Source organism: Pseudorca crassidens, chromosome 15 (genome assembly GCF_039906515.1).
Source record: "Pseudorca crassidens isolate mPseCra1 chromosome 15, mPseCra1.hap1, whole genome shotgun sequence".
Taxonomy (NCBI): Eukaryota; Metazoa; Chordata; class Mammalia; order Artiodactyla; family Delphinidae; genus Pseudorca; species Pseudorca crassidens.
This window is the reverse complement of record NC_090310.1, coordinates 77241467-77263475: the sequence shown is the minus strand read 5'-3', so window position 1 is coordinate 77263475 and position 22009 is coordinate 77241467. Positions and strand designations below refer to the sequence as shown.

The 22009-nt window shown below is 48.8% G+C and overlaps 1 protein-coding gene across 1 annotated transcript; it reads right to left on the bottom strand.

Moving 5' to 3' along the window:
* Positions 1-519: 519 nt before the first annotated feature.
* LOC137208069 (somatomedin-B and thrombospondin type-1 domain-containing protein-like) lies at positions 520-20316 on the bottom strand. Its single transcript, XM_067708516.1, has 5 exons — positions 20073-20316; positions 11099-11293; positions 8667-8745; positions 5832-6008; positions 520-2262 (listed from the first exon to the last, which is right to left on the bottom strand). Exons 1-5 carry the CDS (start codon positions 20314-20316, stop codon positions 2145-2147), a joined length of 813 nt encoding a protein of 270 aa, XP_067564617.1. The 3' UTR covers positions 520-2144.
* Positions 20317-22009: the final 1693 nt, after the last annotated feature.

The following is a 22009-nucleotide window of genomic DNA, read 5'->3' as shown; positions in this document are numbered from 1 at the left end:
CTTTCCTTCTGCAAATGGGAGAAAGGTCACCCGCCTTCCAGGATCCTTGAGGGGATTAAAACAGGCATCACTCCTTAGGGGCTGGTTTTTCAACGGTAGCTATGAGGGACTCCAGAAAGTTTATACTACAGAGCCGGGGCATCTCAGACACTTAGTCTGCTTGGGAAGACAGCAGTTAAACACACATAAGATAATTTCCATGTCAAACGACCTCCTGCGGCCAAAACAAGTGTAGGGGCAGAGGCAGAGAAAGCCTGCTTCTAGGGAACCTGGCCTGGATGTGAACCGGGGCAGCCCCCTCACTGGCCTCCTGACCAGTCAGCACCTCTTTCCCCTGCGTTGCCCCAGCTCCTCACAGACAGACAGACACACACAGGTGCTGCTGAAATGCTTGCCCAGTGACTCATTCACACTCCCAGAGACGGGGAACAGACAGTGATTCCCAAGAGTGCCCGGAGTCCTGATTTAGGAAGGAGGATTGAGTAGCAGGAACATGTGGGCCAGTCCCTGCCCAGCCCCGAGGACTGCGGAAAGATACACCCCTCCCTCAACTCCATCCTCGGAGCTCCTGGGTCCAAAGGCTGGGAAGGTTGGGTCAGCACACTCGCATGAGGACAGGAAGTGAGCCAGGACTCCCCCACAGTTCTTTATTCACTATCACCGTGCTTCCCAAAGTGAGGGACTAATAAATGAGATCGTTTTACACGAATTCAGGACAGGGCATTAAATAATTGACTACAAGACGAATGAACCTTGAAAACGTTATGCTACATGAAAGAAGCCAGACACAAAAGACCATTTGTATGATTCCATTTATATGAAATGTCCGGAATAGGCAAATCCCTAGAAACGGAAAGTAGACTAGGGGTTGCTTAGGGCTGGAGGGGTCTGATGAATGAGCAGGAACGGCTAATGGGTACAAGGGCTTCTTCTAGGGGGGCACAGAGAGTTCTAAAATGACACCAAGTTATACGATCTTACGAATATACTAAAAAAGACTGAATTGTACACTCTGAGGGAATGGTAAAATATTGTGGATTCTAGCTCAATAAAGGTGTTAAAATGCTTAGTAATTACAGTTGACTCCCAAGGGGAGAAAATCCGCTCCCTTTCAAGTCCCTTGTAATTCCTCTAGTTTGTCAAGGGCCTAGTCTCCATTAGATGCTGGTGTCCCCTCACTCCCTCTCACACACGTGCTAATGTCTTGTTTGCATAACGAGAGAGCAGGCTTCATGCTCGGCTCCTTGGGCAACAATACCTCGCCAGACTTGTCTGGTTTCCATCGTGTTTGTTTTTCTGATTGCCTTCTAATTATGGCAGCTGATCATTCAGCTATTCATTTCATTTATTCAGCAAATATTTATTGAGCATTATGGCGTACCAGACATTATTCTAGGCACAGGGGACACAGCAGGGAACAAGACAGACCAAAAACCTTGCCCTCCTGGAGCTGATGTACTGCTCGTGCAGAAAATCTTAGCAGTAGGTATAGCTCATGGGTTTCAAATCCCCACTCTGCCACTCACTAGCTTTGTGTCCTGGGGCGAATAACTTAACCTCTCTGTGCCTCAGTTTCGGCCCATGTAAAATGGGGATAATAACTGCACCTAACTCAGGATCCAGTGAGTCAGTATGTGTAAAGGGCCAGGACAGGGCTTGGCACACTGTACCTACAGTACTTGTACCTTAATGAATGTTTGCTACTGTTATTTATTTTCATTTCTAGTTGTGATTTTTTGAAAAAAACATTTCCTATTTATACACATATATGTAAGTATAAGCTTCCTTTTAAAAAAAATTTATTTAAGTAAAAAAAAAAAAGGATGAGTGAGTTGGGGTGTCAAAAAGAAAAAGGTACAGGTAAGGAAAATAGGGCAAAATGGAGAAGGGTGTATTTAGGAGATGAAATTTGGGAAGCCCTGAACTAGAGGGAGATGGCAGTAAGGCTGTGACTCAGCTGGCACCCAGTGGAAACATAAAGCTATTTTCAGTGTCAGCATAAGGACAAGGCTTGTTCCTTCAGTCTCAAATGTGCAGGTTTCTCCCCACTCCCTCGTCCTGGAGGATCCCAAGCCCTGGGGGTTTCCCTGCCACCCAGGGAGGCTTTGGAAAGAAGGGCTCTGGACAGACGGGGGTCATCGCTGCTAGAGGAAGACGAGGCTGTGGACCTCGGGGCAGGAACAGTCCCGGAGCTGCCCAAGCCTCTCCCAGGTCCCTCGGCACCGGGGGTGGCCGGCTGCTTGCCACAGCGACAGCTGGTGCCTGCAAGACATGGGGCTGCTTCAGCGGCGTCATGACTCCCCTGGGCACCAGGGCTATTTGCTTTCAGGGGCCCCTTCTCCATGCAAAAATGTTTACAACTGCATTATAAAAAGATAAATATAATCCGGGCTGGAGTCAGTATCAGATCTTCACTACTATTACATCTTATTTCTTCTGATTTTAAGAGGATAAAATTAAAGCATTTTTGTGGAGCCTGAACATGTGTGGGCACTGGGCCCTGTGTCTACTGTGTCTGATGAAGAAGTTGGGCTGGCCGCAGAACTGCTGACCCTAGAGGCTACCCGGGGCAATCCAGACTTGGCTCTTAGGGTCTGGTGACACTAAGACATCCTTAACTAAGACATCCTTAACACTAAGACATCCTTAACAGAGTGGAGTGATTAAGAAAGGTTTTGGAATGGTGGGGTGGGGAGGTTCATGACCCAGCTGCTAGGAGCCTCTGACTCTTCAATGAATAACAGATAACTGTAATCTCCACCCCTCTGAAATGTTGGGAGGGTTTGATGAGATGCTGTGTGCAGAGAAAGTAAAAATGATCATGACGATAATAGCTAACCATTTCAGCAACAAGAATGAACCATCCAGTGCTACAAGGCAGCCACGTGCACGGACCTTGCAAACTGCATGTCGAGCAAAGGAAGTCGAATTCTAAAAGGTACATCCTGTACCACTTTATATATGTGAAGTTTGGGGGGGAAAATTTAAACTGTAGTGTTTAGGGATCTGCACCGAGTTGAGTAAAGCTATAAAGAAAACTGTACAGTGGATTACCATAAAAGTCAGGATGGTGGTCTCCTCTGTGGGGAGGGAAGGGGCTGCGGTTGGGGGTGGGACTGCGGGGCTAGCCAGGTTCTGTTCCTTGCCTGGGTGGTGACTACCCAGATGTGTCCTCTTTGCAAACATTTATTAACCTGTTCATATATGTTTTAGCCAATTCTCTGTAGGTATAATTCACATCTTTTAAAAATGCAAATAATGGCAATAATAACACACACAGATTGTCTTATGTGCCAGGCACTGTTCTAAGCTTCTAAGCACAGTGCCTCGCACCTAATAGGCACTTCACAAACGATAGCATTTAAAGTTACCATTGTTATTGCCATCCTCAGTGTATGAAATGGAATGAATGTCCCTTGTCTCAACAGGGCTTGTGAGGCTTGAGTGGGAGCTCACATCTAAAGCACCCACTTGGTGCCCAGCACACAGTAGGTGCATGACTATAGCAGGTGTTCCTTCTGCTTGTCCCAAACTCAGAGACACTTCTCATGCTAAATAAACCGTCCTAAAATCCCCAAATGGCAGGCTCACCCTCCCCGGGGCTGGGCCCTTCGCATGCCCGCCCTCACCAGCTGCCCACGGAAAGAATCTGGCTGGCAGCTCGATTCTCCATCCTCACTTTGATCCTCCTCCTCTGCCCAGTCCTGCCTGGTGAGCTCATGCCCCCAATCAGACCTTCCGTCACCTGTTCTGTGAGCCTGGCCTGGCTGGGGTGGGAGCAGAGAAAGATGCCCCTGCCTGGCACAGACCTGACTCTGCTTTCCATCTCTACCCATGCCTGGTAGAGGCGGCAGTCCCTGCGACCCTCATCTCAGCCTCACCAAAGTGCCATGTTCCTGGAGTATTTGCATCCAAAAAGAGAATTTTGGGATTAATCAGAGTTTTAGGGCTAGAAAGGCTTATTCAAAGATGGATAAGTAAACTGAGGCTCTAATAAGTGAGCATCTAGTCCAAAGAATGAATCTCTAATGGTAGAATCTCAGGTCTAGGACGAGTAAGTGGTGGAGGGGAGAGGTTGGAGGAAGGTTGGTTGAGAGGGCCTCCCTATTGTCTGCCATTTATTTATTGGGCACCTACTATGTGCCAGGTTCATCACATTTATCACGTGTCATTTTCACAAAGTACATATATTATTATACCCATTTTATAGGTTAAACATGACAAGAGCAGCTTCCACTACTAAGCATCTATGAGGAGCCAGGTGCTGTGCAAAGGGCTCAGGATCCTTCCCACCATCTGAGTGGTGGGGACTGTCAGGGTAAGAAGGGTTTGCCCAGAGTCACATACCTAGTAAGGGCCAGAAGTGGGGTTTGAACCCAGATCTGTGCAGTCCCAATGCCTCTCATTCAGATACATCTGTCCCTAACACCCCAACAGGCACTGGCATTCCCTGCTCTAGGTTTACAGTGAGCAGGGCTGCTCAATTTTAAAAGTCAGGAAACTAACATCCTTAGAAATGGGAGAACTCCCTGGAGAGACCCCAGAGAGAGCTCTTGTTCCTACAGTCTAATAATCCCTGCATGGAAAAGTACAGTCAGTGGAAAACAGTCTAGACTTGTCTTTAGAGCTTGGCCAAGGAGTCTGAGAAATTTAGGTTCAAAGCCTGTTTCTGCCACTTGCTAGGTGTGTGACCTCGGGCACCTCTTTGTGAATCAGTCTCCTCATCTAGAAGGAGAGGATCCCGAAAGTATCCACTTTGGGCTCTTGGAATGTTTCAAGGGCATCCTGTGTGTCAATGTGTCCTCACCTCCTTCCACGCTCCCCCTTGCTCATTCCACGCCAGCCTCAATGGTGGCACGCTCCCGCCTCAGGACTTTTGCACTTGCTGTTCCCTCTGCCTGGAATACCCTTCCCCCAAACCTCCACATGTCTACCTCCCTCATTTCCTTCTGAACTCTGTCCAAGTGTCACCTCCTTAGTGTCACCTTCCTTAAAAAAAAAAAAAAATCCCCAGAACTTCCCCGATTCTGCTTTCTTTCCCTAACACTTATCTCCCATCTGACAAATTACAGGTTTACTTGCCTAATGTCTGCCTCCTCAGAGCAGAATGTGTCTCCATAAGAGAAGGACCACAGCTCCTTTGTTCACTGCATCTCCCCAGTACCCAAAACATTGTCTGGCACATGCTCAATGGTAAGTGCTCAACAAATATGTATTGAATGAATGAATGAATATAGAGTTTAGAATAATGCTTGGCACATAGTAGGCACTCAATAAACTTTAGCTACTATTGTAATGCTAAGTGCTTTCCAAGACATTTGCCCTTGTGGGAGGAGTCTAGGGGGATGATAACAGCCAAATCTGGGTCAAATCCTGTGTGACCTTGACTAAGTCACAATGCCTCTCTGAGCCTCTGTTGCCCCATCTATAAAATGAGGGTAACCAAACTTGGCTTTTAAGGGAATTGTAAGGATTCAACAACGAAACCAGCTCCCTTTTCTTGAGTACTTTCTGGATGTCAGGAGCTATGCTAAGTCTTCAACTTGCACAATCTCACTTCACTTTCATCATTGCCCCATGAGGAGGTCCTCTTATTATCTGCATTTTCAGATAAGGAAATTGAGGTTCAGAGAGGTTATGAGATCGCCCAAGGTCACACAGCTGGAAATGGCAGGAGCTGCTCCTCCTCAGACACTGGGATCAGAACCCTCCTGCGCCCTGCCCTGGCCAGGAAACAGGCTCCCACTCCCTGGGCACCTTCATCTCTCAGGCTGCAGAGAGGCCCCAGGCTCTACAGTCGTACTTCCCCATGCCCGAGTCCCATGGCTTACCCTCCGGCCCCTCCACCATCCCCGTAGCAGCGCTGGCTCCTGGCATCCTGGGCAGGCCACTCACACCTCACACAAACTGTGTGGCCCTGGGTCAGATACCTTGTCCACTGGGCATGGGGCGCCCTCACCTGCTGGCAGCTCCCTGGAACGGGCCCCAGCCGGAACTGGACACAGTACCTGCAGCCACACAGGAAGACACCACCCCAAACACCTGTGAGCATTTATGCAACACCTACTGTGTACCTAGCCCTATGCAGGCTCAGGTTGATACAATTTCTCCCTGCTACAGAAGAAACCTTTTGGGCAACTCAATCTGCGTCCATGAGACTTGGCTCCTGCTTTTTCAAGTTAACATCATTGAGGGCTTCCATGGGTCAGTTCTTCAAACACCTTATCCAAAAGATTATATTGTTTACTTCTCATCTCTCTCCCCCGCAGTAATGTCAGCTCCACAAAGGCAGGAATTTGTATCTGTTTTGTTCACTGTTGTGTCCAAGTCCTAGACTAGGACCTGGCTCGACAAAAATTTGCCGAATCATTTGGTCCAATGGAATAGGGAAACCCTGCAAGGTAGATCTTGGCCCCAGCTTACAGATTAGGAAACCGAGGAGCAGAAAGGTAACTTGTCCAGAGTCACACAGCTAATAAGTGGTAGTGCCTAAAATGGAACCGCCTAACCCCAAAAGCCTCAATAAGCACTCCACCACATTTCGCAAAAGATCCTATTTTACAGAAAAGAGTCACTGCAAGAATTATTTAAATAACTGTCCCATTCTGGAGTATCTGAATTAAGACCCAATTTGCTAAAATTTTACTTCGACCCAACTTTTTCTACAAGTAGTGGTAAATGGCACTCCCTGCTGCAAGAGATGCAGCTTGTCAAGGACCCCGGGAGGTTATTGTGTGGGGCTGCTGCCCCCTGGTGGCTGCAGCCTCTGGGAAGCCCAAGGACTGGACAGTTTTCTTCCAGAAACAGCCCAAAGCCGGCCCAGAGCCCTTTCCTCTCAGCTGCCCCAGAACGCCTCAGGAACCTGTCCTTGCCAGAAGCCTGTGATAATTGGAATTTTCGCCTTCCCAACGTTCTTTCTCTTTGCTCTTTTGGTGGTTTATTTGGGGAACTCTTGTCCTCACCCTACGTGGTCTTGGAGGGGCAATCAATCAGGATGCCTGGTCCTGGCTCCCCATACCTGCCCCTAGAGTGGACAGATGATTCAAGCTGACCAATCAGAGGTCCCATCATCTGGGTCACAGTGATTGGTTCAGGGATGGGCCTAGGATCCAAGCAGGACCAATCAACCTCCTCCAGAAATTACACAATGAGACTGGGAGGAAGGACCCTGTCAGCTGGGGCTGCTAAGCTGGGAGGATGTGGGGCTGCTCGTGGGCATCTTGGCTACTACAGGGAGAGAGCCTGCTTGAGAATGAAGCCAGTATATGAAGGCAGAAAGGGGAGAGGGAGTCCTGATAATATTTGACCTCTTGGCTCCAGTTCATGCTTGAAGTAATATTATTTCAAAACTTCCCTCTCAGTTATAGGAACCAATAATTCTCCTTTTCACCTGAGCCAGTTTGAGCTGAGTTTCTGTGCCTTGCAGTGAAAGGAATCCTAGCAAATAGAGCTCTCCTCTCCATCTCCCTTAGCACTGCCTTAGTTCAGACCTTATTCTTTCAATTAATATTTGTTGAGTATCTGTCATGTGCCAGGCACTGTCCTAGATGCTTGACCTCATCACCACCATCGGCAACACACTGTCTGACTCCAGTCCCTGAAATCCACCCTTCAAAGGCACAGGGCTACCACCCTGGTCCAAACCACCTTCATTTCTCATGTGGACCATTGCTGTAGGCCCCGCATTGGTCTCCCTGGTTCCCTCCTTGCCTCTCTACGATCCATTCTCCAAATAGTATCCAAAGGGACCCTGTGAAAACCTAAGTCAGATCCTGTCATTCCTCTGCCCAAAACCCTCCCATGACTCCAACTCATGCAGAGAAAGTACCCAACTTCCCACCACAGCCTGTAGACCCTGTGTGATCTGACCACCCCCCTCCCCCCAATATATCATATTTCCTACTCTCTCTCACTCTCCCTGAATTCCAGCCTGAACTACTTGCTGATCCCTGAACACCGGGCATGTCCTGCCTCAGGACTTTTGCACTTGCTAGTCCCTCTGCCAGTCATGCTCTTCCCCCAGATAACCTCTTCAATATCTTAGTTCCTCTAAACAAGGATGTCCCTGGCACACCCACCCTCTTCCCTGCTTCATTTTTCTCCATAGCACTTAGCACCATTTGACAGGCTATGTGTTTGTTTATTGTCTGACTCCATGAGGACAAGTATTTCTGTCCTTTTCTCTTCCTTGCTGTAGACCCAAGACCTAACGCATATAAACAACATAAACATACCTGTCATATAAACAATAAACACTGAGTGAATGAGTAAGTGAATGAAGCTGAATAGAGACCAGGCATTAAGGACTCAAAGTTCATGTTCATGGGTTTACAAATGTAACAGGACAAGAAATGGGGAGATGTTAAAGGAAGAGAGAGGGCTTCCCTGGTGGCGCAGTGGCTGAGAGTCCGCCTGCCAGTGCAGGGGACACGGGTTCGTGCCCCGGTCTGGGAAGATCCCATGTGCCGTGGAGTGGCTGGGCCCATGAGCCATGGCCACTGGGCCTGTGCGTCCAGAGCCTGTGCTCCGCAACGGGAGAGGCCACAACAGTGAGAGGCCCATGTACCGCAAAAAAAAAAGGAAGAGAGAAACATGATGAAAGTCTAATCCAAGGAAAAATGTTCACAAATCTGAGTTTGACTTTGGGTTCATTTGCTTCCACTTACCCTATTGTCTCCTGCTTCTTGGGGACACCTCGCTTTTCTCGTTCTTTCCCGTAGCTGCCTGTGGTTATCAGAGCAGGGACTGTGGGCCAAGGAGAAAACAGAGTCAGGTAGCCCAGCACCACCGCCCCCAAGGCTATGACACCACAGGAAGCACGATTAGGTACTCCTGGTGTCAGAGTCATGTCTATGGTAGCCCTAAGGAGACTGTGGGGTCTTGTAACTGGGTAGGTGGTCCCCACAAGTACCCCTTATGCAATGATGGAGGCAGGATCATATTTATCTCTTAGATTCAGGGCCTAGCACAGTGGGTTGTATAGTGAGTCTCAATAAAAAGTTCTTCAAATGAATGATTTTGATGAATGAATAAGTGAGTGAGTGAGAAAAAAAGAGATGAGTTAATAACTGAATGGATGGTTGGGTGGCTGAAATGATATAAGAAAGGAAGAATGGATGGGTGATGAGTAAATGGGAAGATGGGAGGATGGAAAAAAGGAGAGACAGAGATGATGAATGGAAAGAAGGATGGATGAAGACATGATAGGTCGATGGACAGATGAAGGGATAAAAGAACCACATGCATAGATGAATGAATAGGTGGGAAAATGTAAGGATGGAAGAAAAGGGGGACAGAGGTATGGACAGATAAATGAATTAATAAAATTATCTTGTTGGGCCAACTTCCAAGCCTCTTCCTTCCTGGAGCAGACAGAGGAGAACACAGAGGAGAATTGAGGGTCAGTCCATGAGAGGTTGGTGATTCCTTAGGGGGAAAAAGAGCCCAAAGATGTCCCTACCCCTGCCCATTCTGAGTGATGGGGCTGAATCAAAGATATGGTGTTGAACTAATTAATGCTTGTGATCGAGAGAAGGTAACACACTTAATACACAACTTCCCTTTTCTCTTCTCTTCCAACATCCAGTGCTGCTTTTGGCGTAGCCTAGAGCAGCGAGGAGAGCCCCAGAGAAGCCCAGATTCTGGTTCCAGCTCCCCCTCTTACATCTCAGTGATCTTGGTCCTTTCAGAGCCTCAGTCTCCTCATCAGCAAAATGAGTATAATACTAGGGCTTCCCTGGTGGCGCAGTGGTTGAGAGTCCGCCTGCCGATGCAGGGGACGCGGGTTCGTGCCCCGGCCCGGGAAGATCCCACATACCGCGGAGCGGCTGGGCCCGTGAGCCATGGCCGCTGAGCCTGCGCGTCCGGAGCCTGTGCTCCTCAACGGGAGAGGCCACAGCAGTGAGAGGCCCACATACCGCAAAAAAAAAAAAAAAAAAAAAAAAAAAAAAAATGAGTATAATACTAGAATCTACATCATACGGTTATTGTCAGCGTTGAATAAAATGATGCAGGATGAGCCATGTATCTTGGGCAGGTGTTGTGCCTCCCTGAGCCTTGGCTTCCCCTTCTGTAAAATGCATAGTAACACTGGCCTCACAGAGTCAAGTAATGTGGCCAAGTGCATGGCAGATGGCACGTAGGGGCAGTAGTAGGGGCAGTCAGGAAAATCTTCCTGGAGAAAACTGACATCTACACAGGAAGCGATGAACCAGGCAAGTTAGATGTGGGTGGCAAAGGAGAGGGAGGAGGATTTCAGGCAGAGGAAATGACATTCCCTCTTTCATCACCCCACTGCCACCATCCTGGTCCAGACACCTTCCTCTCTTGCCTGTACCACTGCAGTCACCTCTTCCCTGGCCTCCCCGCTGCCCTCTGACCCCTTTCAGTCTCCTGTCCCCACAGTGAACAGAATGATCCTTTAAAATGTAGACAGAAGAAGGAAGGTGAGGTCACAGGAGGTAAGAGCCAGAGCACTTGAGCTTGTAGACCATGATGATGAGTTTGGGCTTCACGAGGGTGCGGGATACCTATTGGAGAATTTAAAACAGGAGGGTGACACTGCGGTAAGGTTTGGTGAAACGAAGGACATGTGCTGAAACTAAGGGGAAAGAGGCCTTTTCTTCCAGCTGCTAGGCTGGTTGCAGGGAAGCCTGGAACTATCAAAGACCATTACAGGGGGAATGCCTACCTGAGAATGAGGCCAACTCATTAGAAAACAGAGCTGAGAGATGGAGATAGGTTCCTGGCAACATTGCTTGAGCTCCTAGATCCAGCCATGCCTGAATGCAGACCCTGAGATCTTAGTTACATGAGCCACACATTTTTGCTCCGGTCAGTTTAAAATGGGTTTCCTGTCATCTTCATGTAAACAAAGCCCTGACTGATTCACAATGGGAGATGAGCAGAAAGAAGACATCGAGATGCCCAGAGGAAGTCAGAGCTTCTTACCTCATTCAGAGGGTGAGGAGGGGGATGAGGGAAAAGGAGGGCAAAGTCCCACCCTAAACTCAGACCCCACACGGAAACTTATGGAGGGCCCTGCGGTCCGGCCAGGCTCTTCCCTCTGACAGCCACCCCCAAGGCCACCCCAACTCACGCAAGGACTGTTGGCACTCCACCCCCTGGTGGCTCCAGTACTCCACGCAGCCAGCCCGTTCTTCCAGTGGGGGGCAGGGAGCACCCCCGTTTCTTGGCTCCTGCAGGACATGCCTTTGGCGGAGACGGTAAGAGACCTGGCAGGGCTTGACACAGCGACTCCAGCTGCTCCACTCTGCCACGACGCAGGAGACCGCTGGAAGAGAAGGTGGCGTCTCCAAGGACAACTGCTATGGAATTTGGGCAGCGGCCAGGTCTTGTCCACCTTCCCCACAAGCCGAACCCCCCAAAACACCACAGTGAGCACCAGAACTTCAGCAAACCTGAATCCATGTGTGCCTTAAAAGTTTCTCTATGACAAATTTGGTAGACGTATACGTCTACCTAAACTTAGAATTCCACGTTCTATTTACCCATCATCCTGTTGGCAATCATTCCAGTGGTTTCCATCACCCATTCCTCCAATTAACATTTCCTAGACACTTATGACAACTGATTTCACCTCCCTGTGCCTCAGTTTCTTCCCCTGTCAAATGGGTATAAGAATAGTATTCACCTGATAGTGTGGCCTTGAGGATTCAACCAGATGTGACGTATAAAGCGTTCACTCCTGGCACACAGCAAGTGCTCAGTAAACACTAGCTATTCCTCTGCCGCCATGAAGCAAACCATGACTACACTAGCAACAACGTGGATGGAAAGAAGCCTCTTGCAGAAGCTATTTCTGGTGTGATACTATTTAGATACAGTCTTAAAAAATGAAAAAGAGTGCTATATAGTGTTTAAGAACTCATACAGGTAATATACATATATTACATATATATGATACTATATATGTATATATCACATATATATGATATTGTATTGATATATATATACCTAAGTATATATATGTCAGTCTTCACTATTCACAGATTTGGTATTTGTGAATTTACCTATTTGCTAAAAATTGATTTGTAACCTCCGAACCAATATTTGAGGCGCTTTTGTAGTCATGCACAGACATATGCAGAACAGCAAAAATTCGGAGTCACCCAACATGCACATTTGCAGCTGAGGTCAAACAAGGCCCCGATCTGCCTTCTTGGATGGAGGGAGCCAGTGACTGTGTGGTGCAGTTCAAGGAGCTCCAGCTCCGGGACCAGGAGGACGGGGTTTGAATTCCAGCTCTGACACCTGTTAGTGGGGCACTCTCGGGCCAGTCACTTAATACCTCTGAATCTTGTTCTTCCCTTTTTTAAAAGAGAATCTACGAGAATGAGTTGTATTTAGGATTTAAGATTATAATCTGTGTGAGATAGGTGTGTACATATTTCCCCTAGGAGCAACGGTTCAGTACTTGTCAATTCAGTGTTCATGGGGATTTTATAGACTGTAACTACCATCCATCATGAGAACTGACTGTATATATTTTATATACATTGAATATATATATGTGTGTGTATATATATATATATATATATATATACACACACACACACACACACACACACACACACACACACACACCCCTCCGCGGGAATTATAAATACCAAATTCAGCATAGCAGTTACCTCTGAGGAGAAAGGGCAGGAATGCAGAAGCTCCAGTGGTATTCATCTAGGCTTATTTCTTAGCTTTTTATGAGGGTTTATTATATTGTTCTCTCCACATTGGGCTAGGTCTGAAATATTTCACCATAAAAAAAGAAGGAAGTTGCTGGGTGTCCATGTCCATGAGATGCTCCCTGTGCTACCACAGTCAGGGGCCCAGTGAGTAGGTATTTTCTGGTGATGTGGCCTTTGAGACCTTCAGCTTCTTCACCCAAGTCCACAGTCCCAGACCAGGACTGGGCCAAACCAGACAGGGAAGGCCATCTGGCCAAAACGTGGGATCTTCAGAATTTCTTGACAAGAAATTGTCAAGCCATGGACTTCCCTGGTGGTCCAGTGGGTAAGACTGCATGCTCCAAATGCAGGCAGCCCGGGTTTGATCTCTGGTCGGGGACTAGATCCTGCATGCATGCTGCAACTAAGTCCGCATGCTGCAACTAAGAGCTCTCATGCCACAACTAGAGGATCCCGCGTGCCACAACTAAGACCCAGTGCAGCCAAACTAACTAAATATTAAAAAAAAAAAAAAAAAAGAAATTGTCAAGCGTTTCTTGACAGGCCTTGACAGTCTCTCTCTCTCTCTCTCTCTCTCTCTCACACACACACACACACACACAGACACTTGTGAACACACAGGGCACTACTGCTGTCAGAATTAGTTCACTCATTCCACAAACATTTACCGAGCATCTCCTGTGAGCTGGGCACTGTCCTAGGTGCTGGAGACACCGTGGGGAACAAGAAAGACCAGGTCTGTCCTCATGACAAACATTCACCGGCTATGAGACATATCCTAGTTCAGCAACTTGAAAATGCGAAGAAAAAAAAAAGTGTATATTCTTGAACTGAGGGAAGGAGGTGATTGTGTTGTAAACACAGACAGTGTTGCTTCTGGCACCTCAGGAAGTCACATACTCCTTGCATGGCTCTCAACTCTGAGCAGAGTTGAAATGCTCAGGGGAAGGAGGGAAGGAGGAAATAAAGTACGACAGCAGAACAATCATCTATTGCTTTCAACACCCACCTAATAACGATGTCAATTATGTCACTGCTGCTGGACCAGGCAGGTCAAGTCCCGGACTTCATGTAATCCTCACAACAACTTTAGGGTCCTTCTTTGTGCCCTCTGCCCCCCAGGGAAGCCTGTGCATCAGAGAGGCCCCCTGGCCGCTGATTGAGTTTAGCCAGTGAGGCACCCATGGGGAGGAGAGTGCAGCCCAGGTGTTTATTGCCCCTCCACCCACCTCACCCTCAGTCCTGCATGGAGGGGCCCCTCAGCCATGGATCCTGCCCTCACCAGGCTCCTATAACACCACTTCCCCCTGCCCGCACCATAGCGAATGGAACCCTTGTCAAATTATGTTCCATTCAACTCTTCTGGGCGTACCACCTGTCATTCGCCAGAACCCCAACTCCTACATATATATATATATATATATATATGTATGTATTTGCGTTATTGTCAAATCCATCTCACAGAAGAGGCAAGTGGAGCTTAAGGAGACTGAATATCTGAGTCAAGCCAAGACGCTGGAGTCACACAAGCTTGGATTCCAGCTATAGTCTCACAGAATTGGTGCAATGACAGATGTGCAGCACTAGGAAGATAGTAAACACTCAATACAACAGGGGACTCTCTGCATTTATTCAACAACTATTTGGGGCCTACTATATGCCAAGCACTGGCCTGGGTGCCGGGAACACAGAAGAGCAAAGCAGAAAAAGCGCCTGCCCTGGAGGAGCTGACATTCAGTAGGGGAAACAGACAAGAAACAATACAATATATGAGGTAATTTCAACTAGCAATCCATGCTCTGAGAAAATCCAAAGAAGGATAAGAGTGGCAGGTGCAGGGCGACAAGAAACTGTTTTAGATAGAGGGGTCAAGGGGGGCCTACATGACAAAGGTCATCTGAGGAGGTAAGGGAGGGAGCTGTGTAGGTATCTGAGGGGAAATGTTCCAGGGAGAGGGAACAGGCAGTGCAAAGGGCCTGAGGCAGAGTCCTGGTTAGATGCTGGAGGGACAGTGAGGAGGCCAGTGTGGCTAGAGCATAAAAAGCAGGAAGGAAAGTGGCAGGAAGTGATGTCAGACAGAGGCGGGCAGTGATAGCATACAGGGCCTTGATGACTATTGTAAGGAACTTGGACTTTATTCAAAGCATGAAGAAAAGCCACTGCCAAGTTCTGAGCAGAGGAGTGACATTATCACTATTAAGGTTTTAATAGGATGTCTCTAGCTGCCGGATGGGGGTCAGGGCAGAATCAGGAAAACCAATAAAACAGCTACTGCAGTTGTCCAGGTGAGAGAGTATAATCTACAATAGAAAAATCTGCTAGTGGGGACATCTCTGGTGGCACAGTGGTTAAGACTCCGTGCTCCCAATGCAGGGGGCCTGGGTTCGATCCGTGGTCAAGGAACTAGATCCCACATGCATGCTGTAACTAAGCAGCCCACCTGCTGCAACTAAGGAGCTAGCAAGCCACAACTAAGACCTGGTGCAACCTGCTCTTAGTTAATAAATAAATAAATATTTTTTAAAAAGAAAAGAAAAAAATCTACTAGAAAAAGTGAGTTTAGTGTCAGTGTTCACAGAGTGGCTGGACAACTGACAAGGAGATGGCAGCCCAGATTCAGGCACTGGCTGGGCAGCCGGACCAAGGGAATTTCCAAAGTCCCACCATGATCCCCTGCCAGGCAGGTGAGAGATTTTGCAGAAAATTAGGCAGATGCCACCCTACGCATATTCTTTCCATGTCGCTGGCATCTGTGATGTCACCAAGCAGGATGCACAGCTGACACCCCCAGGGAACTGTCATCACACCTCACCTAGACCTAGGGTCACAACCTCGGTTCATGTGATTATTCATATATTGTCAGCCTCCTCAACTAGAATGTCAGCTCTGTGGAGGCGGGGGCCTTGTTCCCTGCTGAATTCCAGGACCAAACACAGTGCCTGACACATAGGGACCCAGTAAATAAAGAGTCAGTGAATTCTGAATGAGCAAATTGTGCCTTAGCGACCACAAAGGAAATGTGACCGCAAGTTGGCATTCCAGAAAGGTACCACCAGATGGCAGCGTTTCTCAAAACAAAGGCCATCCCACCTTTTTCTGAGTAAAGGAGAAATTCTAGCTTATCAGTGCAGCTGAAAAAGAGGGAGATGCGAGGAGCTTTTAAGGTTGCTCTTCCAGCCCTGGAGACCCAGATAACATCATGTCAGCAGAGCCTGCTGGAGCCAGGCTGAATTTCCCACAGTCCCCTTGGATCCCTCTGCCCTGCCGCCAACAGGCCCAGGCTCAGCAGGAAATGCCTTTCTGGACAATTCAAACCCGACCTTTTTCTCTGAACCTCACTGCCCAGCCCCCTGACTGTCCATCCTCCTCACTGTCTAGCAAAAGGATTTTTCTGGAATGCAGTTCTGACCTGTCACCTGAAATCCTTTACTGGTTTCCATCTCCTGTTGAGGTGTTTTCACAAAATGTCTTTTGTAAACACTAGCGGCTAAAAATGTGTTTCCCCAGTGCATCCACAGTCACCCCCTGCCTCCTCTTCCTCCTGTTTGATGTCTCAGCACACTTTTACTTCGAGTTCCCTGAAATGCAGGGTCCGCTACAGCTGGAAGTGGGCAGCTGTCATTTCTGCCCTCCCAGCCTCCTTACCCCCATCTTCTGGTAACACCGCCTCGGTTTTCTTTTGAGGAAGCAACCCTCCCCACTCTCAGTCCACATAGTTTGGGTAGGACTGACCTCACCTTCTCACTCCTGGGATTGGGTATATAGGTGACCCAGACATGACCCGTTGACACATTCCTTCTCCCTAGGCTCAGTGATTTATTGGATCGTGAATGAGCATGCAACCCAAACTGGGCCTATGAGAACCATCCCTAGGAGTTTGGCTGGAATAACTAGGAAAAGGATCTCTCATTCCACTAGGGACACCAGTTTGGAGCTACTAGGTACTGTCTTTATCAACACTCGGTGACAGCATGCCTGAGATTGAAACTAACACAAGCAGAGCTGAGAGGTGGAAAGAGTCCCGATGACATCCTTGGAGTCCCTGGATCCAGCCATGCCTGAAGTCAGAATCCATGGATTGTTTCTCAGTTACCTGTCCTAATACATCCCCTTATTAGCTTAAGTAATACGAGTTGTGTCACAACCCTCAGAGTACTGACTAGCACAATGAACACGTAAGTGCCTAAGTAGGGACTTTGATCCCTACAGGGTTGAAGTAAGAATTAAGGAGCATAAAACACTTAAAAACATTCAGTAAGGAACTTGAAAAACATGAAGTAATGGTGTCCATCCTTTAAGGTTTTACTAGCCGCTCCAGACCCACCCTCTTCCTGACCCCACCCCATCCTCCCCAATCATTTCCAAGCCTCCGCTTGCTCTAACTGAGCAAGCCACCCTGTTGCCCAAAAATAGAATATAAGCTTGAGGGGGACCAGAGTCCCATCTTTCTGGCCCCCACTGGTCCCAGCTGAGCTGGGCACATAGCAGGTGGCCAGCAATGTAATTGAACTGAAGGTGGGCAAGGTCAAGGGCTCCTGTTTCACCTGAGGGCTCGAGCTTCCCTCCTGCGACAGGCTTAAGTCCTCCCACCCTCAAGCAACCATATGGTATTGTGATCTGGAGCCAGACTGCTGGGGTTCAAATCCTAGATCTACTGCCTAATAGCTGGGCAAGTCAGAGTAGCTCGCTACCTCTCCATGTCTCCGTGCCTCATCTGTAAAATGGGCGTGATAACACTATCTATTCCATCGGGCTGTTATGAGGCTTAAAGGAGACAATTTATTTAAAGCACCTAAAACAGTACCTCCCCAGCAGGTAATAAGTACTCAGTAAATGTTAGTGGTTTGTTTGTTTTTTGTGGTACACGGACCTCTCACTGCTGTGGCCTCTCCCGCTGCGGAGCACAGGCTCCAGACGCGCAGGCTCAGCGGCCATGGCTCACGGGCCCAGCCGCCCCGTGGCATGTGGGATCCTCCCGGACCGGGGCACGAACCCGCATCCCCTGCATCGGCAGGCAGACTCTCAACCACTGCGCCACCAGGGAAGTCCTGTTTGTTTGTTTTTAAGCCATCCTCAACACCTCCCTCTACCACAATCAATTCCTGAAGTTAGTCAACTTTATCGCCTAAATCACTCATGAAAAAACATATCTTGCCTCCTAACTGGTCCCCATGTCCCCTTCTGCTCTGCTCCCCTGGGAGGTGGAAAAGTGAACTTTTCCCAGGTCTATTCATAAGACCTCAGCTCTGCCCAGCCTAGACAAGGGGGCAGATCCTAGACCTACTGCCTTTTTGACACCTTCCCAAAGGAGCAAAACAAAGAGGTGGGCAAAGCTTTGAGGCTGCTGGGCCCACCAGTCCAAGCTCTTTATGTAACGGGAACCCCCGGGGAGCTGATAACATCGTGTGATTCTGTCAGCGTGGATCAAACCGTGGGAAAGTATCACTGATCCCTCTACCTGGTTCCCTTCCTGGGTCCCCACTCCTGCCGTGTGACAGGGAAGCCCCTGTGGGTGCAGCTGAACTAAGAACCTCAGCCCTACACTCTGAATGACCACACGGCTGCATGCACTCTCTGCACAGAAGCAGATGAGTACAAAAGCATTCCCAAGATAGTCCTTCTGCAAGTTTAATCTGGGGGAGTCTCATTTGCTATGATTTGGGAAGACAGCACATCCAAAATTACTTTTTCATCTCTGCTACCTGAATTTCCACCATTTGCCACTCAAAGTTGTGAGAAGCAGCAAGGGGCTAGAAGAAAGGGGATCGCCAGGTCCAAATCCTACTGGATCACCTTGGCTGGCCAAAGCCCGCTCCTCTCTGAGCCACGCTTTTCCCATCTGCTGAGTAGGGACATTATTATAGACCAGAGCCCCAGAGTGCTGTGAGACAGTAATCGGGTTGGATGAGAGACCCAGCCCACAGAGTAGGTTGGTGATCAATAAATGTTGGATCCCTTCAATTTTGAATTGTTTTAAAGCTGCCTTCATTTAAGTATAAGTTCCTGAAGGAAGCTCCACTGATATCTCCAGGTAGAGGGCTCCAATCAATCACTCTTCTCCCTGACAAAGGAAAGTTAGATCATATCCGCTTGACAAGGTGACAGAATTTAGATTTTTGTGTCCAATGGGTGTGAAAAGGTTATTCCTGGAATTTAAAAAGGATGGAGTCCTCCCCACTGGGGGCTCAACAAAAGTGGACCCTAATTTCAAAGCCTGGTGGATACCACTCTGGCCGGGGTCTCTAGAGGGAATGACCTAGACCCTGGTCCGGTGGCCACGGCCGGCACTGGGAGCAGTGCCCGGACTTTACTTGCCCAGGGATCAGTACATCCCATCCCAACCCCCTCATACCTCCCCCGGCTCATTCACCTAAGTTTTAACCTGTTCCACACACACACCCAGTTCTTCCGCCCCTCTCCGGACCACCCAGCCCGTTTCCTCTCTCGGCTCTCAGCGTCCCTCCACTCCAAACCCTCTCCAGGCTTCAGCCTTTCTCTCGGCTTCTCAACACCCCCTCCATCTGCCTTGTGACCTCCTTGCCCGCGATGTGGTGCGTGATCCCACTCGCACTCCCTATGCCCCACGCCCTTCCGCCAGCTAAGGTTGCCAGATAAAATACAGGACAGCCAGTTAGATTTGAATTTCAGAAAAATAATAAGTTTTAATGTAAGTATGGCCCGTGCAATATTGAGGACATATGTATACTTTAAAAGTATTTGTTATTTAACTGAAATTTAAGTTTAACTGGGCATCTTGGATTTTTATTTGCTAAATCTGGCACCCAAGCGCCCTCTGCGCCTTCGCAACCCCTCCACGCCTCACGAGCCCTGATGATCGCATACGCCCCCTCCTCCCTCTTACCCCTTCCAGCCGCGTGCGCCCTCCTTAGCGAGTGCGCCCCCTGCTCTCTCTCGCCCCCTCCTCTCTTGCATCCCTCAGTGCCCGCACGAGCCTATTTCTGTTGGGGGCCCCGCGTCCCTCACCCGAGAGCCTGGCTCGCGCGCCTCTTCCACGAGCCCTCCATATTCGCGCGGTCCTCCCAAGTCCCGCGCGAGGGGAGGCCTCTCGCACCCTCTCCTCCCAAACGCCCCTCTATTCTCCTCGCATCCGTCTCCATTCCGCCCCCTCCCCCAGACTCGCGCAGCGGCGTCCATGCCCGCCCGAGCATCTTTCTCCGCGCGCACCTTTCCAGCCCCACTCTTCGCCTGGTGTCCTGAGCGTCCCCGTCCCCCTTGCTCCTGCGCCCCTCCAGGTCCAGAAACCCCTCCGAGGGCGGCTTCCTCTCTTCCTTGTACCGTCGCACCCCGGTACCCTGCTCCCCTCCGCGCTGGGAGCTCCGCCCATGCCACGTGCTCCCGGGGGCGCACCTGGACAGGCCCGCGCGTAGTCGGGGCAGCAGTCCCGGACCTCTCTGCACGCCTGATCGCAGAAGCAGCGAGGGGGCCCGCGGGCCGCGCAGGTCGGGTCACGGCCCGGGCAGCAGCGGCCCAGCGCGGCGCAGCCCTGCCGGGACCAGAGCGTGCCCGACGGTCCCCGTGCCCACGACACCGCGGCCACGGCGGTCAGAGCGAGCGCCAGCGGCAGGATCGGCGCCGCGCCGCACGGGGCCATAGCCGGGCTCAGGCTGGGGACCGCAGGCCGACCGGGACCGACCCTAAGCGGCCCGCCCCATTGTGGGGCGGAGGCTCCTGGCCCGACCCCTCCCCAGACCCACCTCCTACCTGTCAAGGAACTGTTATCCACCCCCATTCGTCCTATAAAAACTTTGCGCGGCTTGAGGCGGTGAAATATCAAGATAACAGTAATAATAACCGCAGCAACTTTGCAGCGTATCCCATTGCCCCCAGGTTCCAGGGAGTTAGAAGCGATACAGAGCTTCATCAAAACAATGCATTATAATAGATAACAATAGTGTATTATTATAGCACTAATAATAGTAACAGCCGCTCTGCCATAATTATAAGAGCAACGATAGCTGCCAATATTATTTAAATAGTAATAACGGGCATAATAATTGGTAAGCTTGAGAGCCAGGCTGTGTACCATGCCCTTTGTGTATCGTCAGTATTGCCCGAGTCCCTTGGATACACCTTCCTTTTTTGCTATATTCCTACCACTTTAACTATCATTTCCTGAATATTTATCCTTAAGTTGACCCATTTTTAAAATTTTTAAATGATTTATTTGTTACAAACCTGTATCACTCAAGAGGATGAGAAGAGGGACTTCCCTGGTGGTCCACTGGTTAAGAATCCGCCTTCCAATGCAGGGGACGTGGGTTCGACCCCTGGTGGGGGAACTAACATCCCACATGCTTGGGGCAGCTAAGCCCACGTGCCACAACTACTGAGCTCTGGTGCCTCACTGAGGCAGCCTGCGTGCCGCAAACTACAGAGCCCACACGCCCTGGAGCCTGTGCCACCACATCTAGAGAAGAGAAAACCTGCACGCCACCACTAGAGAGAAACCCGCACGCCACAAAGAAAGATCTTGTGTGCTGCAACTAAGACCCGACGCAGCCAAAAACAAAAAAGGAAAATAAAATAAATAAATAAAAGAAAACAAGAAAAGTATAATAATAATAAAAAAAAGAGGATGAGAGGACAAGCCACAGGCTGGGAGAAAATATTTGCAGAAGACACATCTGATAATGGACTATTAGCCAAAACATGCAAAGAACTCTCAAAACTCAAGAAGAAAACAAACAATTGGATTAAAAACGAGCCAAAGACCTAAACAGACACACACCAAAGAAGAAATACAGACGGCAAAGAAGCATATGAAGAGATGCTCCACATCATGTCATTAGGGAAATGCAAATTAAAACTATGAGCTACCACTACACACCTGTTAGAATGGCCAATATCTGGAACACTGACAACACCAAATGCTGGTGAAGATGTGGAGCAAAAGGAACTCTCGTACATTGCTGATGGGAATGCAAAATGGTACAGCCGCTATGGAAGACAGTTTAGCAGTTTCTTACAAGACTAAATACACTCTTACAACGCAAGCCAGCAATCGTGCTTCTTGGTATTTACCCAAATGAGTTGAAAACTTATGTCCATACAGAACCCTGCACATGGATGTTTATAGCAGCTTTATCCATAATTGCCAAAACTTGGAAGCAACCAAGATGTCCCTCAGTGAGTGAATGGATAAACTGTGGTACATCCAGACAATGGAATATAAATCACCGCTAAAAAGAAATGAACTATCAAGCCATGAAAACACATGGAAGAAACTTAAATGCATATTACTAAGTGAAAGAAGTCAATCTGAAAAGACTACATACTGTATGATT

Excerpts from the sequence above, each read along its gene's own strand:
- LOC137208069 (XM_067708516.1), bottom strand. The coding sequence starts at position 20,316 with ATGGCCCCGTGCGGCGCGGCGCCGATCCTGCCGCTGGCGCTCGCTCTG. Across the intron at positions 8,746-11,098 it reads GGAGTGCCAACAGTCCTTGC|TCCCTGCTCTGATAACCACA; the intron begins GTGAGTTGGGGT and ends CTTGGCCCACAG. Across the intron at positions 6,009-8,666 it reads AAGAAGCAGGAGACAATAGG|GTACTGTGTCCAGTTCCGGC; the intron begins GTAAGTGGAAGC and ends GTGTGGCTGCAG.